The following is a 19,121-nucleotide window of genomic DNA, read 5'->3' on the forward strand; positions in this document are numbered from 1 at the left end:
AATCCATCTGTAGTGGCTATTCCTGGTTGTCAACTTGACTTATTTGGAATGAACTACAATCCAGAATTGGAAGGCTCACCAGTGACCCTTATCTGGAGGCTTGGAGATCCTTATCTGGATCTTGGTATGGAGATCTTGAGCCATAGTGGCTATGGATTCCAGAAGATTAAATCTCCAAGTTTAAGGAGATTTAATCTGGGCTACACCTTTTATCTGGGATTAAAGGTGTGGTGGAACACACCTTTAATCTGGGCTACACCTTCTGCTGGAGACAATATAAGGACATTGGAAGAAGGGAGTCTAGCTCTTGCTCCTGTGCCTGCTTGCTGTGTGAGACTGAGTAACTGCTAGATCCTTGGACTTCCATTCACAGCTGCGACTGAACCATTGTTGGGAATTGGGCTGCCGACTGTAAGTCATCAATAAATTCTTTTACTATATAGAGACTACCCATAAGTTCTGTGACTCTAGAGAACCCTGACTAATACACCATCCCATGGGCAGGCAACAATCCTTGACACTACTACTGAGCCTTTGTTGTGCTTGTGGTCAGGAAGCTAGTGTAGCTGTTCTCTGAGAGGTGCTACTAGGAACTGACTGAGTCAGATGCAGATACTCACAGCCAAGCATTGGACTGAGGTCAGTGACCCCTATGAAAGAGTTAGGGGAAGGATTTAAAGATCTGAAGGTGATGACAACCCCACAGGAAGAACAACAGTGTCAACTAAAGTGGACCCCTGGGTTTTCCCAGAGACTAAGCCACCAACCAAAGAGCATAAATGGCCTTGTCTGAGTTTAGAGACATAGTTACTTGATGGAAACATAAATTATCAGAAATATGTATGTAATTTCACCAACTTTCTCCATGGACTAGCATTAGTAGTCCCACTTTTATTATTTCCTCTGTGGTTAAAGGTTAGTTGAAAAGAAAATAATGGTTTTACCCTGTTAAAGGTGAACACATTGCAGAAGAAGTTGTATGATTACAATGAAGATGTATCCCAAGAAAGGATTCTATTTGTTTGCCAAGATTGTATGTGCCTAAAGAAACACAGTAATTTCTGAGCTTTGAAGAAACCTCAGTTCTCAGCAAAGTACATACTCCAGAATGATTCAAGAAAGAAGAAAAGCACAGAAGACAGTGAAATGAACACATTCTGAAAAAGTGATGGCTCTGACCTCATTTTCAGATTCCTCCAGTGACTCACAATTGGCACACAAGGATTATGAACGTATCCTAAAGTAACAATGTAAGATTGTATTTTACGGTATGTATACTAGAGCACTGATTTTTCTCCTTTTCATCAACAAAGAAATTAGACATTTTATCATATGTTAAAATAAAAGTATTATTTTAACTGAGAAGAGATATTTTCACATTTGCAAAAATAAATTTACGACATGCTAAATTATAAGAGAAGATCTCAAAGAGTAGATATCATATACAGTGACAACTAAATTTGGAAACTCATATAAATATAAAGTTACTTATGTATATAATCATATTAAGTGGCTACTCAGCTATTAAAAAGAATGAATTTATGAAATTCCTAGCCAAATGGATGGACCTGGAGGGCATCATCTTGAGTGAAGTAACACAATCACAAAAGAACTCACACAATATGTATTCACTGATAAGTGGATATTAGCCCAAAACTTAGGATACCCAAGATATAAGATACAATTTGATAAACGCATGAAACTCAAGAAGAATGAAGACCAAAGTGTGGACACTGTGCACCTTCTTAGAATTGGGAACAAAACACCCAGGGAAGGAGTTACAGAGACAAAGTTCGTAGCTGTGATGAAAGGATGGACCATTTAGAGACTGCCGTATCCAGGGATCCATCCCATAATCAGCTTCTAAACGCTGACACCATTGCATACACTAGCAAGATTTTGCTGAAAGGACCCAAATATAGCTGTCTCTTGTGAGACGATGCCGGGGCCTAGCAAACACAGGAGTGGATGTTCACAGTCAGCTATTGGATGTATCACAGGGCTCCCAATGGAGAAGCTAGAGAAAGTACCCAAGGAGCTAAAGGGATCTGCAACCCTATTGTTGGAACAACATGATGTACTAACCAGAACCCCGGAGCTCTTGTCTCTAGCTGCATATGTATCGAAAGATGGCCTAGTCGGCCATCAATGGAAAGAGAGGCCCATTGGACTTGCAAACTTTATATGCCCCAATATAGGGGAATGCCAGGGCCAAAAGAATGGGAATGGGTGGGTAGGGAAGTGGGGGGCGCTATGGGGGACTTTTGGGATAGCATTGGAAATGTAATTGAGGAAAATATGTAATAAAAATATTAAAAAAAAAAAAATAAAAAAAAATAAAAAAAAAAAAAAGAAAATATGGCATCTTAAAAACTTTGATAGTAAAAAAAAAAAAAAAAATAAAATATTCATTATTTTTGTTTTCCCCTTAAAAAAAAAAAAAAAAAAAAAAAAAAAAAAAAAAAAAAAAAAAAAAAAAAAAAAATCATATTAAGTGGTAAACTAAAATTCAAACTTCATGGTATCATGAACCATTAATAATCTTGGATTAAGAGTCATAAAACATTTAAAGTGAATCTTGTGGAATATCATGGGCAAGACAGAGAGGAGCTGCATATGTAGCAGAAGATGACCCAGTTGGTCATCATTGGGAAGAGAGGCCCCTTGGTCTTGCAAACTTTATATGCCTCAGTACAGGGGAACACCAGGACCAAGAAGTGGGAGTGGGTGGTGGGGGAGGGTAAAGGGGACTTTTGGGAAAGCATTTGAAATGTAAATGAAGAAAATATCTAAGAAAAAATGAAAAAAGAAAATATCTAATAAAAAATTGAAAAAAAAAGAAACTTCAAAGCAATTTCATATTACTAACTCATAATATATGAGGGCCATAGTGCCCACAGCACGTGACAAATGGCATGGCTAAACAAACCTAGGTGAATAGGGGTCATGTGAATGCCTTTTTAAGGCACATTAATGAATCAGCACTTTACTCAATGGGAAATAAGATTACAGGAGAAGTTATTATACTTTACTAAAATTAGATGAATGATAATTGGAAATATAGTAAAGACACTCATGGATGGCAACTGAAATTAACGTCTGAAACTTCTGTTTCAGGGCATAATGTAGTAAAACTAAAACCTAAAGTATAAGGCTGGCTATAAATAAACACATGAGAGATACAAAATAATTTGAATTCTGCCTAAGCAAATGAAGAGGTCTCTCGTTAAACTACAGAATTTAAAATTGGTTTATATGTTTAGAAAACTTGCATTCTAAAGTTGTAAAAGAAGAAACAATACACCTTCATGTGATGAGAGGTTTCTCTAGCCGAATACCTTCAAAGTTAATTCAAAAGTTAAATACTTTACTTAAGGTAAGCACTAAAGTTGATTTCAGATCAACTAAATAAATTTTCCACATTAAAAATAGGGAAATACAGAGAATGAGACTATAAAATGTGTAAATATCAACTTCTAAATAGAAATAATAAATTAAAAATGAAGGACTTTTATGTTGACATACACTGCTCTAAGTATGAAACTTATAAATACATAGGCATCAGATATAATTAGGGAGATATATTTTATACTTTATATCAGCTTAATTATGAACAAAACAGCATTCACATTATGTTCAATTTTAGAGGATGATGTAATTAATATATAAACATGGTTATCTCAGTAAAGAAGAATTTTAAAATCACTTTACATTAGTAATAATGTCCTTGTATGTTACAGTAATATTTATCCTCTCCTTTTCTGTCATTTTAACCAGAAAAACTACTTGAAAATGTTTTAGAGTTTCCCAAAAATTGCTATATAATGTTTCAGTAAAATTAAAATGCTACTTACCCTTGTCGTTCCTTGTACATTCTATTAAGTTTGTCCCACTGGAAATCCATCTGTGACACTGCTTCCTGTACTTTCACCTTTTCCATGGGGGTGGCACTTTGCAAGGCTGCTGTCTTCTTCTTGTGAATAATATCAATCCGACCTGAGATTTGTTGCAAATTGTCTTTTATATTCTGAAATAATAAAATATATATCATAAAATAAACTAGCTTTCTCTAGGGAGTAAAAAGGAGGTGTAGTCCTAGAAGAAATAGTTTTACAATTCTAAATTAGCAACCTTATACGTATTAGTCTTTCATTCCAATATGTCAACTGTAGTTCCAGGGGATCTGATACTGATATTTGGCTTCTGCTGGCTTCCATGTGCATATGGTTCACATAAATGCACTCAAGCACACAATACATTTATGAATTAATAACAATAGACTAACACTTGGCTAAGAGATTACCCTTCAGGAAGAAAGTTTCACCTTAAGATATGCTAAAGAGTTAGCTATTTCAGATCCATTATACCCCATTAAAAATGGGGCTCAGAGCTAAACAAAGAATTCTCACCTGAGGAATACTGAATGGCTGAGAAACACCTGAAAAAATGTTCAATATCCTTAATCATCAGAGAAATGCAAATCAAAACAACCCTGAGATTCCACCTCACACCAGTCAGAATGGCCAAGATCAAAAATTCAGGTGACAGCAGATGCTGGCGAGGATGTGGAGAAAGAGGAACACTCCTCCATTGTTGGTGGGATTGCAAGCTTGTACAACCACTCTGGAAATCGGTCTGGCGGTTCCTCAGAAAATTGGACATAGTACTACTGGAGGATCCCACAATACTTCTCCTGAGCATATATCCAGAAGATGTCCCAACCAGTAAGAAGGACACATGCTCTACTATGTTCATAGCAGCCTTATTTATAATAGCCAGAAGCTGGAAAGAACCCAGATGCCCCTCTACAGAGGAATGGATACAGAAAATGTGGTACATTTACACAATGGAGTACTACTCAGCTATTAAAAAGAATGAATTTATGAAATTCCTAGGCAAATGGATGGTCCTGGAGGGCATCATGCTGAGTGAGGTAACACAATCACAAAAGAACTCAAATGATATGTACTCACTGATAAGTGGATATTAGCCCAGAAACTTAGTATACCAAGATATAAGATACAATTTGCAAAACACATGAAACTGAAGAACGAAGACCAAAGTGTGGAAACTTTGCCCCTTCTTAGAATTGGAAACAATCACCCATGGAAGGAGTTACAGAGACAAAGTTTGGAGCTGAGACAAAGGATGGACCATCTAGAGACTGCCATATCCAGGGATCCATCCCATAATTAGCCTCCAAACGATGACACCATTGTGAGACTAGGCCGGGGCCTAGCAAACACAGAAGTGGATGCTCACAGTCAGCTATTGGATGGATCACAGGACCCCCAATGGAGGAGCTAGAGAAAGTACCCAAGGAGCTAAAGAGATCTGCAATCCTGTAGGTGCAACAACATTATGAACTAACCAGTACCCCAGAGCTCTTGACTCTAGCTGCATAGGTATCAAAAGATGGCCTAGTCGGCCATCACTGGAAAGAGAGGCCCATTGGACACACAAACTTTATATGCCCCAGTACAGGGGAATGCCAGGGCCAAAATAAAATGGGAATGGGTAGCTAGGGAAGTGGGGGGGGAGGGTATGGGGGACTTTTGGGATAGCATTGGAAATGTAAATGAGGAAAATACGTAATAAAAAAATATATATAAAAATAAGGTTCTGTTGGGCCTGCCTCAGAAAGGCATATCTTGTTTGTTTGTTTGTTTGCTTGGCTTTTTGTTTTTTGTTTGTTTGTTTGTTTGTTTGTTCGTTTGTTTTGAGACAGGGTTTCTCTGTGTAGCCCTGTCTGTCCTGGAACTCAATTTCTAGACCAGGCTGGCCTCAAACTCAGAAATCTGCCTGTCTCTGCCTCCCCAGTGCTGGGATTAAAGGCGTGTGCCACCATGTCTGGCTTAGAAAGGTATATCTTTTCCTTTTTCTATTTTCTGACTTTTTCTCTTAGATGCCAGCCAAAGGCCAAGTATACTTTCTCTAGTACTTAGGTCAATTGCACTCTTTTTTCAAAAATTTTTGAGAAGTTTGGAGAAGGAATAATGTGTCATTTGGTCATGAATAAAGTTGAATATAGGGCAGTCATACTCAAGTAGCAGAAGTAGACATTATAGCCCATATGTCACATAAAATATGACATAAGCAATCACAAGTATCTGATTTTAGGAAATGTAAAGACCTGTGGGAAAAATAGGCTAGTATAGAGAGGTTAAAGATACTTAATAATGGGCTTTGAATCTCAAACTAAAAATTTTGCATTTAATTCAGTAACTAATATTTTAAGCATGGTTTTATAAATTATGAATTATGGGAACTAATCTATACAACCTAGTGAGAATATAGATTATGCCAATTATAAGCAAATGTTTGAAATAGACTTCAAAAATTAAAAAAAAATACTTATGATCTGTATATCTGCCCAAAGCTGGGTAGAAGAATATGATAATTATAAGTGATGTGAATTAATTTTGAGTTTCAAAGGTTTTCTTAGTAATTATATGGTATTCTCTCCAACTCCATGTGTACCTTATGATGAGAATCTTAATTTATTTATTCAACACCTCAACTAAACTCTTAGGAAAAAGGACATATCTGCCACATTAAGTACTGACATATGAGGGAAAGGAGGGCGTGATAACACAGAAATAGCCTGTGAATTTACTCGTCTTTAAAAATTCACACTAAAACTCCCTTCCACCAGTTTTACTTACAGAAATGGTAATCACAGAAATATGTTGTGTTTTAATTGCATAAGAGATGGTTACATGGCTGAAGGGAGATTTTAAGAATAACGTGGTGGAATAAAGAGATCCATTTGTTCAAAGACTAACTTTTAAAAGTGAAATAATATAGGTTGATTTATTTAGCATGAGGGATATGTTTATTGATGTAAGGTTTATATGTATTATAAAACACAGTAGACACTATAATTGAAGTTATAAAAGTTTTAAGAAAATACATTGGATTTCCTATTAGTACTTTAAAATCACTGAATATGATGTGTATCCAGGAGTCTGCTTTTACATTTGTCAGTTTCCATATTACAGCCATGTTTTCTGGTTCTGAGCCATTGGCATGTTTAGGGATGTTGCAATAACCTGACTAGGTCATATGCCAGGAGTTTATACCAAGATGACTTTACTGTTACTTCTGACAGTTTGCCTGACCAGGAGAACTTGTGTTTGATAGCAGATGATCAGGTGCAACTTCTGACTCTAAAGGTCCTGGAATTTTTTTTTTTCACTTGGCTACTAATCCATTACCAAGAATCAAAAGTCTGGTAGGCTTTTTACAATGTTTAAAGAAAGTTGATTATTTGCATTCACACTAGAAAAAAGATAGCATTTGCCCATATTTACTAGCCAAATCCTTAAAGTACAAAGCTATAAGGACCTATAAAGGCTAATATAAAATAAAAAGAATAGAATCTTACCAACCAGCATACAAAATTATCTGCTTCTTATTTAATGTGATGTGTAAGCTTGTGTGTGTGTGTGTGTGTGTGTGTGTGTGTGCGTGTGTGCTCCTACTCACATGGGAGCATATTTTAAACAAGCACAACCACACACTATACATAAAATTTCTAGGGATTTGAGCTTGAGATATTTCTTGATATAATTTAACTTTAAGTTCTTTGGAAAATAGTAGAAGTTCTCAGAATAAGTTATAAACAGTTCTAGTATTCAAAGGCAGGAGAACGTAAAATAAGAACAGCAGAAATTGGGTCAGGGGATGTCAAACTCCCTGGATATCAAGATAATTACTCCTTGGCACATTCCCCAAGAAGAGTGTAAAGTGACTGGAATCAAAAAACAAAACAAAACAAAACAAAACCAAACCAAAAACTTTTCAAAGACTCTATGAATACTATCATGCCCTAGGCACTGGATACAGAAAAATGATATAAGCACCAAAGAAAAATTTAACATTCCCCAGTGTTTACACTAAATATACAACCTCTTATAGCTTTGACTATTTTAGTTTATCTAGAAATATGTGATCTTTACAGTTTTTGACCCTACAAAAATGAAACCATAGTCTCTATAGTTGCTATGGTGATAGAAAAAAAAATCCCTAGGAAAATTTCCATTTTGTTTCGTGCAGAGTTTCTTACAATATCTGGAAATATAATGTCAAAATGATGAAGTACCCAGGTTTTGTCAACTCCCTTTGTAATTTTTACATGTCTTTAAAAATTGACTACCTCATTTCCAGATTACTATTGATAGATTATTTTTGCGCTATTTTACTCGTAAGTAAAGATTTTAAAAATGAAAATTGAAAGGAAGCTTTAATTTCTAGAAGGTACTTGTTCCTGAATCAAACATGCCACATTTTTAATAATTAATAATTTGAACTATTATACATGACCACGACTTTTAACAGTATTTTATCAGTTAAATAATACTTCAATGAATATATTGTGAAGAGAGAATAATCAATTTCATAAAGGAAGATAAAATCCAGGAACCAATGTAAAATTTTTGTATTTATGTGTGACTCTGGTATTGTTCTTGTATTTCATTGAAAATCATGTTTAACAGATTCATTAATAGCTTAGACATAAGTATTGGCCTTGATCTTGAATTATATAATATTTTAAAACATGATTTTTCCCAATAACCTATTTCAAAGGAGATACGTACACAGATAACATAAGCCTGAAGTATAGCACTTATTCAAACAGATAGAATATGAACATATATAAGTAGAAGATTACAGATAGCATAGCTAGGAGCCTAAGCAAGGAATTTGCCAGCTAATCATATTGAGATGAAGGTCTCCACTAACTCTTAATTTAACTCTTTAATATTTTCTCTTATAATAGGTAGATATCTCCAGTTTAGAATATAAGTCATTTAATATAGAGTACAGTAATTATTTTTTGCTCTAAGCATGTTTACTATAGTGTCTGTTCCAAACAGGATGGCACAGTTAATTATACAAATATCAGAGTATACTGTAGAAACATCCAGGCAAGAGCTGGAAATAATGGTATCTAATACATTTAACTTACTTTTAATTGCTTCTGAATGAAAAATAAACATTAAAAGAATTTATTTGATTTTTAAAAAGGTTTTACTTTTCTTATCTATACTAGTTTCCTCCCTGGAATATCATGAAACATACTAGTATTTCTTATATTTTAAATAGATCAATTTCATCTCAGGTCATTTGGAAGAGCAGCCAGCACTCTTAATTGATGAGCCATTTTTTCCAGTCCTTAATATTAAGATTTACAAAAAGCAATTGTATATAAAATATAAATCTAATTGCTAAAGATTGCTTTTAATAATAAAATATTACTTCTAAAATTTCAATTTTGTTATACAAAAGTTATATGTTAATAGCAATATAAAATTCCATATATGTAAAGACATGTTTAAAATGTGAACCAATATAAAATTGTTGTTTCAATATTTCTTATCCTAAGTGATTTACATGTTTTAACAATATTCTGGTCTAAACAGGACTAGGGATGTAGCTCAGTAGTAAAATGCTTGAATGCAATGTCCAATGAACTGGGTTCAAACCTCAGTACTAAAAAAATATATTGAACTCAATGGTTTAAAATAATGTCAAATTTTTCTTTCCAATGTTCTCTTAGTTTGCATTTATCAGGATGTTTCATATCAACTAATTGGATGAAACATTTGAATTTTTTCATGAAATTAAGAACAATTTATTTATTTTTATTTCATACATATGGGTGTTTTGCCTTCATGTATATTAGAACAAATTGTGTCTGGAGGACCTCTAAAAGCCAAACATTTATGGCAGATTCTTTCAACTGAAGTTCCAGGTTGGAGTTGGGAATATAATTCTGGTCCTCTGGAAGAACAGTCAGTGATCTGTGGCAAGGTTATATCCCAAGATTCTTCAGGGAATTTTTTAAAGTACATGCTCATAAAATATGTGTAGCTTGTGATATTTCATTCCCAGCCCTTTTACCTCTTAACCTCACCTATGAGAAAATCTTCAGTTATATTATTTATCACTTTGATACATGTTATATTGAGTTAATAAAGTAGGAATCAAAATAGGTAAGAATTCAAGCAATAAAATATATTCATAGCTAATGGAGACTAACAGAAGACATATTTTTCAGGCAAAACAAGTAACTCGTCAATGTTTAACCCAACTTCAGTCAGTCTAATTACAAATAAGGGAGATATTTCAGTCCATGAATTAATTGGTAAATGACATAACTCTTTAACAAGATATTCCAATGTTATCCAGTAAATTATGTTTCTAAGTTCATAATTTCAAAAATGTGTTTCCAGTTGCTGAAATAAAATTGGAAAAAATGAATTCAAATTCTATAGCGGAGAAGGGAGGTGTGCAGGAATCTAGCTGAGGAACTATTGGCTTTTGCTAGGTGGTGGGAGCAAAAGAGTCAGTTTTCCATAAGATCATGATACCTGTTGGGTCAATCAGGCTTTGTTAGATGGCGACACCATCAATAGTATATGGGCAGCACAGATTGTGTGTGTGTGTGTGTGTGTGTGTGTGTGTGTGTGTGTGTGTGTATGTTTCTCTCGATCTTTCACTCTCTGCCTCTGTCTGTCTTTGTTTCTCTGTCAGTGTGTCTGTCTGTCTGTCTCTCTTTCTCTCTCTCTGTCTCTCTGTCTCTGTTTCTCTGTCAGTGTGTCTGTCTGTCTGTCTTTCTCTGTCTCTGTCTCTCTCTGTCTCTGTCTGTCTGTCTGTCTTTGTTTCTCTGTTAGTGTGTCTGTCTGTCTGTCTCTCTTTCTCTCTCTGTCTCTGTCTCTCTCTGTCTCTGTCTGTCTGTCTGTCTGTCTTTGTTTCTCTGTCAGTGTGTCTGTCTGTCTGTCTCTCTTTCTCTCTCTCTGTCTCTGTCTGTCTCTGTTTCTCTGTCAGTGTGTCTGTCTGTCTGTCTTTCTCTCTCTGTCTCTCTGTCTCTGTCTCTCTCTGTCTCTGTCTGTCTGTCTGTCTGTCTGTCTGTCTGTCTCTCTCTCTCTCTCTCTCTCTATCTGTGTTTGTGTGTGTGTGTATGTGTGTGTAGGAGCCCACAAATTTGGGTAAATGGGGGGGATGGATATGTGAGAAATTGGGAAAGGAGGGTTAATACAAACAAAACATACTGTAGCAAATTCTCAAATAACTCATACAAAAATGGAACAAGAAATCAAAAAGTAAATAAAAATCAAGAAAGTTGCATCTTTTATTGTTAAACATTATACTTGCTCCAACGTTCAGTCATATGATCATTTTACTGCAAGATATATATTTTAATGATGATGGGTTTTAAAGAACAAAATAAATAGCAGTGAAATGTTATATATCACTAAGTAACACAATATAGAAATTTAACTATAGGGACATATGGTTTTCCAAAAGCTATTTACTTGTTAAACATTTTTATCTTATGTATATTCTCTTGTACCACAAAGTCCATGCCAAATACACAGTTTCCTATCCAAGAGAAGTGTTAGCTACTGCTCTTAGCAGTTGCAGAGGCAATGGTGAAGAAGACAAACAAAGAAGATACAGTTTTCTGTATTTTTTAGTAGACAATATAGATGTTGGTCATCACAGGGAACAGGTCAATAGTAGTAAATACATGGATCACTGATCAGTGCTGTAAATCTTATCATAGTGATGTTGACTCATTATCACTGCCTTGAAAAATGCAGCCATAGAGTTACACAGATTTGCGTATTAAGTATACTTAAATTCACATGCATTTTTATATTCATAAAACCTGCATTTTAGTTACATTTTGGGGATAAGTTATGACAATAGCTTTATATTGTTTAAGGTATCAAAGGTGTCTTGATACACTTTGTTACTTCATTACCATAGAACCTTTTTTTTTTTTTTTTTGCTAAGAAAAAAGTATTATTGGAACCCATTACTATCTGTTAGAGCAGCAAATGTAGGGAGGTAAGTCTATTTCAAAATTTAAAATAGCATGGAACAGACATGGTTCACACCTTTAATCCCAGCATGTGGCTAAAAGAGGCATGCAGAGCTCTGCATTTAAGGCCCGCCTGGCCTACAGAGTGAGATCCAGGGCAGCCAGGAAATTTTAAATGGAGAAAAGGAAATACAAATGAGTCAAGAATCAAATGGCACAAATCTTTAAATGGCACATGAATACAATGAATATAACACCCTATTTTAATCTATTTTTTATATCTTTTAAAAACCATTTTACTACAGTATTTCTTAGTGTGTGTATGTATGTATATGTGTTTGTTTGTAGGTTTTAGAAAAAAAATCTACCATGTAAGTTTATTTATTTGTTAATTTATTTACATTCCAAATGCTGCTTCCCCATTGAGCCAACATCCAAAGAAGGTGGTCCTGTTACATATGTAGCAGATATGCACCTCAGTCTTCCTGACTGTCTTGTCTGGCCTCAGTGGGAGAGGATGTGCCTAATCTGATAGAGATTTGATGTGCAGGGAGTGGGGGGATACCCAGGGGACTCCATCTTCTCCAAGGAGAAAAGGAGGAGTTTGTGAGGAGGGAGTCAGTGAGGAGTCAGGAGGAGTTTGTGAGGAGGAAGGATGGACCAGGAGGGGGAGCAGAATTTGGGATGTAAATAAATAAATAAATAAATAAATAAATAAATAAATAAATAAAGTCGATTCAGCTCTAACATTGTATGATACTGTTTATAACTTGAATGATATGAATGTACCCAAAGTTTTTAACCAGCAGGAGTGTAAATTTTGTCCTTCATTTCCACTTTTATATAATGACAATGATAGAATGATAGATGTCTTTAAGAGAAATACATATTTATTGAAAAGAGCAAGTTTAAAACTATCCTACATCAAAAAAAAATCAACGAATGTATGAAGCCAATTTTCTTGGCTTCAAGAAATTTTGTTCTGAGAAATGTGGAATTATGCCTACCATCATATCTCCCAAGGATTCAACAATCCAGCTAAATTAAACCTAGAACAATTTTGGTTGTGAGCCTAGCCTTTAACAGGTGGATGCTCACAGTCATCTATTGGATGAAACAAATATAAATGAAGAATATATCTAATTAAAAAACCTAGAACAATATTTGTTCATAAACTAAGCTAAAGTAGTAGATGTATCAAGATGAACCAATGAATAAATCTGAGTGTTCATTTTGAGCATTAGACATAAAAAGGTACTGAATCAAAGTTATTTATCATGCAATTTAGTAAGTTTACAGTCACTGCTCTTCTGACCAATATACCTAGTAACAACAATGAAGGATAATTTGACTATTATTAATGATTTGCATATTGAACAACAATAATGAGCTTACAAACTATGCTGTCAGAAGAGATTAGTTAATGTGAATAATGTCATTGAAGATAAATCTTTATACAATGTTTGAGCTGCTTCTTTTCACTATAGACATAAAGCATTTAACTTTCACTCCAAAGATCTTAAGATAACATCATCATAGTGAAGCAGATGGACTGAATCCAGACATCCATGAAGCTCTCATTTTAGTATGTAATTTTATAGCGTATGTGATTTAATGTATGACATTAAATTCAAGTCACTCAAGATATTAAAATGCTGCTTTCCAAAACAAACAATAATATCTATTTGCATACTAATGCAGAAAATATATGATATGGAATAAGCTCCCAAGAAATAATTTGGCAAAGAAAATACTTTAGCTAATATGTGCTGTTGATAGCAAACATACCTGCGTACACTATTTTGCCCTTTGTTCTGGCAAATACCAAGCTGTGTCCGTACTATATTTCATTTGAGAGCAAAGTATAAGATTGCAAAAGTATCTTAAGACACAAATGTTTATGTATAGTTTTCTAGATTATATATTTATTTATCTCTATGTACTAAAATTCATTACATTATTACTCCATCATGATTTGTTATGGTTCAGAATTCAGTTACAGGCTGCTATTTGTTTGGAAAAATTTCAGTTTGATAGGGAGTCTTTGCCTGGCAGTTTTAAAGAAAATATTTAAGGATAATATCTCCCCCAATCTTCTCTATATGTTGGTGTTAGATATACCACCATACCTGGGTTATGGAATTAGATTCTATTCAATTATATTATAAATAATAATAATAATAATAATGATGTTGATGATGATGATATATTTTATATGAATTTAAAACAGAATATATATATATATATATATATATATATATATAATATGAAATAAACTAAGGCAATGTAAATTAGATACAATTTAAATCTCATTTAGTTTTCCACTGGGAAAGGATAAATTAAAGTAATATACTAGCTGTGAATAAATATTTTATCAAAACTTGCTTCATGTTTGTGCCTTGACTGAATGCTGAACATGCGGTCTATTATTTCTATTTAGTCCAGTGTATATAAAGCCATCTGCCAACTCTAAATGTTTTGAAATACTTCTAGTTTGTACATTACCTACCAATTTTTTTATTTTTTTAAGAATTTCAGGAATGAGTAAAAGATCCTTCACTGTCCAGTAACGATATAGTAAATGTCAATGAAAATTCCATGCATTTACCTTAAGAGACTCCTCTTGCTTAAAAAGATCTTCAAAATCTTTAGCGCAGAGTTCAGGAGCATTTAGAAGATGATCAACTTCTGAAAGAGCTTGTAAGATATGACTGATCTCGGTCAAATAAGTAGAAGGCACATAAGAAACATCCAAAGGCATATCTTCAGTCGTCACTACCATAGTTTCTTCATGGAGAGTATGCTGGTACAGATATATAAAAGAACAATTTTTAGCTTTCTAATAGTGAAAAAGGTCTTTGTGTTGATCCCAGTATATTGTTGACAGAGAGCTAGAGAGTGGTAAGAGATAAACACATGACATAATGTCTACTAAAATGGTTATACATTCTATTCACATATTTTCATATTCCAAAACAATTTTAATGAGCTCTACACACTTTAACACTCCACATAGAAGATGAAAGAGCAGAGTCATAAATTTGGGAAGAAGGTAGTTTCACTCTAAGAAGAGCATAATATCAGAAATTACCTTTTACTGTTTAATTATAACCTGTTCTTTTCATAAAAGGAAACACTTTTTGTTTTTTGTAGTCTTGATTGAAGTATAGGATTAAAAAAATGGTTCAATCAAAAATGAATGTATCTTTTCCCCAACATGCAGACACTGGCTCCAGCCTTTAATGCTACCTTGTTATTAAATTAATCTGCTAATGAAACTGTCAAATAAGTTAATTATCTTTAAAATTCCTACTATTGTAGAAATTCCCAAGGTCATAGAACATCGATGTTGATATTACATTTTATTTTTTTTTAAATTAGGTATTTATTTCATTTACATTTCCAATGCTATCCCAAAAGTCCCCTACATGCTCCCCCACCCACTCCCCCACCCACCCACTCCCTCTTCTTGGCCCTGCCATTCCCTTGTACTGAGGCATATAAAGTTTGCACGACCAATGGACCTCTCTTTCCACTGATGGCTGACTAGGCCATCTTCTGATACATATGCAGCTAGAGACACAAGTTCCAGGGGGTACTGGTTAGTTCATATTGTTGTTCCACCTATAGGGTTGCTAATCCCTTTAGCTCCTTGGTTACTTTCTCTAGCTCCTCCATTGTGGGTCCTGTGATCCATCCAGTAGATGACTGTGAGCATCCACTTCTGTGTTTGCTAGGCCCCAGCATAGTCTCACAAGAGACAGCTATATCTGGGTCCTTTCAGCAAAATCTTGCTAGTGTATGCAATGGTGTCAGCGTTTGGAAGCTGATTATGGGATGGATCCCTGCATATGGCAATCACTAGATGGTCCATCCTTTCGTCACAGCTCCAAATTTTGTCTCTGTAACTCCTTCCATGGGTGTTTTGTTCCCGATTTGAAGAATGGGCAAAGTGTCCACACTTTGGTCTTCGTTCTTCTTGAGTTTCCTGTGTTTTGCAATTTGTATCTTATATCTTGGATATTCTAAGTTTCTGGACTAATATCCACTTATCAGTGAGTACATATTTTGTGAGTTCTTTTGGAATTGGGTTACCTCACTCAGGATGATGCCCTCCAGGTCCATCCAGTGGGCTATGAATTTCATAAATTCATTCTTTTTAATAGCTGAGTGTCCTCCATTGTGTAAATGTACCACATTTTCTGTATCCATTCTTCTGTTGAGGGGCATCTAGGTTCTTTCCAGCTTCTGGCTATTATAAATAAGGCTGCTATGAACATAGTGGAGCATGTGTCCTTCTTACAGGTTAGAACATCTTCTTGATATATGCCCAGGAGAGGTATTGCTGGATCGCCCGGTAGTAATATGTCCAATTTTCTGAGAAACCACCAAACTGATTTCCAGAGAGGTTGTACAAGCTTGCAATCCCACCAACAATGGAGGAGTGTTCCTCTTTCTCCACATCCTCTCCAGCATCTGCTGTCATCTGAATTTTTGATCTTAGCCATTCTGACTGGTGTGAGGTAGAATCTCAGGGTTGTTTTGATTTGCATTTCCCTGATGACTAAGGATGTTGAACATTTTTTCAGGTACTTTTCTCAGCCATTTGGTATTCATCAGGTGAGAATTCTTTGTTTAGCTCTGATCCCCATTTTTTAATGGGGTTATTTGATTTTCTGGAGTCCACCTTCTTGAGTTCTTTATATATATTGGATATTAGTCCCCTAACTGATTTAGGATAGGTAAAGATCCTTTCCCAATCTGTTGGTGGACTTTTCATCTTATTGTCGGTGTCTTTTGCCTTGCAGAAGCTTTGCAATATAGAGAATTTCAGACCAATTACCCTTATGAATATTGATGCAAAAATCCTTAATTAAGTTCTCCCTAACCGAATCCAAGAACACATTAAAACAATCATCCATCCTGACCAAGTAGGATACATTCCAGGGATGCAGGTATGGTTCAATATACAGAAATCCATCAATGTAGTCCAGTATATACACAAATTCAAAGACAAAAACCACACCATCATCTCTTTAGCTGTGGAGAAAGCATTTGACAAAATCCAACACCCATTCATGATAAAAGTCTTGGAAAGATCAGGAATTCAAGGCCCATACCTAAACATGATAAAAGCAATCTACAGCAAACCAGTAGCCAACATCAAAGTAAATGGTGAGAAGCTGGAAACAATCTCACTAAAATCAGGGGCTAGACAAGGCTGCCCACTTTCTCCCTACCTATTCAGCATTGTACTTGACGTCCTAGTCAGAACAATTCGACAACAAAAGGAGATCAAGGGGATACAAATTGGAAAGGAAGAAGTCAAAATATCACTTTTTGCAGATGATATGATAGTGTATATAAGGGACCCTAAAAATTCCACCAGAGAACTCCTAAGCCTGATAAACAGCTTCAATGAAGTAGCTGGATATAAAATTAATTCAAACATGTCAATGGCCTTTCTGTACACAAAGGATAAACAGGCTGAGAAAGAAATTAGGGAAACAACACCCTTCTCAATAGTCACAAATAATATAAAATACCTTGGCGTAACTCTAACTAAGGAAGTGAAAGATCTGTATGATAAAAACTTCAAGTCTCTGAAGAAAGAAATTAAAGAAGATCTCAGAAGATGGAAAAATCTCCGATGCTCACGGATTGGCAGGATCAATATAGTAAAAATAGCTATCTTGCCAAAAGCAATCTACAGATTCAATGCAATCCCCATCAAAATCCCAACTCAATTTTTCAATGAGTTAGAAAGGGCAATCTACAAATTCATCTGGAATAACAAAAACCTAGGATAGCAAAAACTCTTCTCAAGGATAAAAAAACCTCTGGTGAAATCACCATGCCTGACCTAAAGCTGTACTGCAGAGCAATTGTGATAAAAACTGCATGGTACTGGTATAGTGACAGACAAGTAGACCAATGGAATAGAATTGAAGACCCAGAAATGAACCCACACACCTATGGTCACTTGATCTTTGACAAGGGAGCAAAAACCATCCAGTGGAAAAAAGACAGCATTTTCAACAAATGGTGCTGGCACAACTGGCCATTAAAATATAGAAGAATACGAATTGATCCATTCTTATCTCCCTGTACTAAGGTCAAATCTAAGTGGATTAAGGAGCTCCACATAAAACCAGAGACACCAAAACTTATAGAGGAGAAAGTAGGGAAAAGCCTCGAAGATATGGGTACAGGGGAAAATTTCCTGAATAGAACAGCAATGGCTTGTGCTGTAAGATATAGAATTGACAAATGGGACCTCATAAAATTGCAAAGATATTACATTTTCTTATCTGGTGTACAAATGCTTAGGATAGTAAAGTTCCAGACTGTTTTTGAGTTTTCCAGTAGTACTTATTTCCCTATTCTTCATAAAAAGCAGTGAGTAAATGCAACTTGGCCTGCTAATTCAGAAAGATGGATGACCTCTGCTCGTTTGGGTCTGCAGTATAGGCAGCAACACTTTTATAATTGAAATTATTCTCCCAGGTAACTTTGTTCTCAATTGATCAACTGCCACCTTCCTGTTGATGGGATCAGCTGAGGGCATCAATTGAAGGCTCTCTGGGGAAATTCAAACAGTAACATGCTAACACAGTGCTTTATTATTGCTATCTCTTTGACAGAACCATACACATTTTTTTGCAATAACATAATTAAATGGTTTGTGGAATCAGATACTGAACCCAAGTCAAGATGTGTGAAAACTATAGGCTGATTAATTTGGCCTCATATTAATTTCTCAGGCTTGTGATTTCTATAGTTAATGTATGAATGACAAACAAGTAAAATTTATTTTAATTTATTTGTCTCATCTAAATTATGTTGTAGCAAACTCAAAATTGCACAGGTACATTTTAAAATCACATGTAATTTGTGAAATTGGTTATATTTAAATCAAATTTGTGATACATTTTTTCTTCATCATCAATGAAATAATAACATATATGCATTCCTAACATACAATTAAAATGATCAGAGAAAGTTCAGCTTTTGTTTGATGAAGACAATATAAAATGGAGATTTTAAAATCTCAATTCTATATTTGCAATTTAAATAAAGTATTTCAGTAATTTAATATATATGTACATACATATATAAATAAATTAGTAGCGTATTTGAATGTGAAATTTGTACTGACATTATGTTCAAGACTGTGTAAGAGAGTAAGCACAAAATTCAAATTTATTATTACATGCATGCATGCTATTTAGAAAGGTTATTATTTTGATCTTAAGATCCTTAAAATAATTTTGCTGACAGAACACTG

General features: G+C 34.8%; 1 protein-coding gene across 3 annotated transcripts in view; it reads right to left on the minus strand.

The window, feature by feature from the left end:
* Positions 1 to 19,121, minus strand: part of Dmd (dystrophin) — a 2,436,643-nt gene that overhangs the window by 1,301,150 nt on the left and 1,116,372 nt on the right. For all 3 annotated transcript variants that reach the window (XM_085838134.1, XM_085838135.1, XM_029473188.1), the window contains exons 42-43: positions 14,442 to 14,636; positions 3,855 to 4,027 (exon numbers count right to left, since the gene is read on the minus strand). In XM_085838134.1, coding sequence (XP_085694260.1) covers positions 3,855 to 4,027; positions 14,442 to 14,636 — 368 coding nt within the window. The remainder of the gene's footprint in view (positions 1 to 3,854; positions 4,028 to 14,441; positions 14,637 to 19,121) is intronic.

This window comes from Mus caroli, unplaced genomic scaffold, assembly GCF_978045245.1.
Source record: "Mus caroli unplaced genomic scaffold, Mus_caroli_1 scaffold_5, whole genome shotgun sequence".
Lineage (NCBI taxonomy): Eukaryota > Metazoa > Chordata > Mammalia > Rodentia > Muridae > Mus > Mus caroli.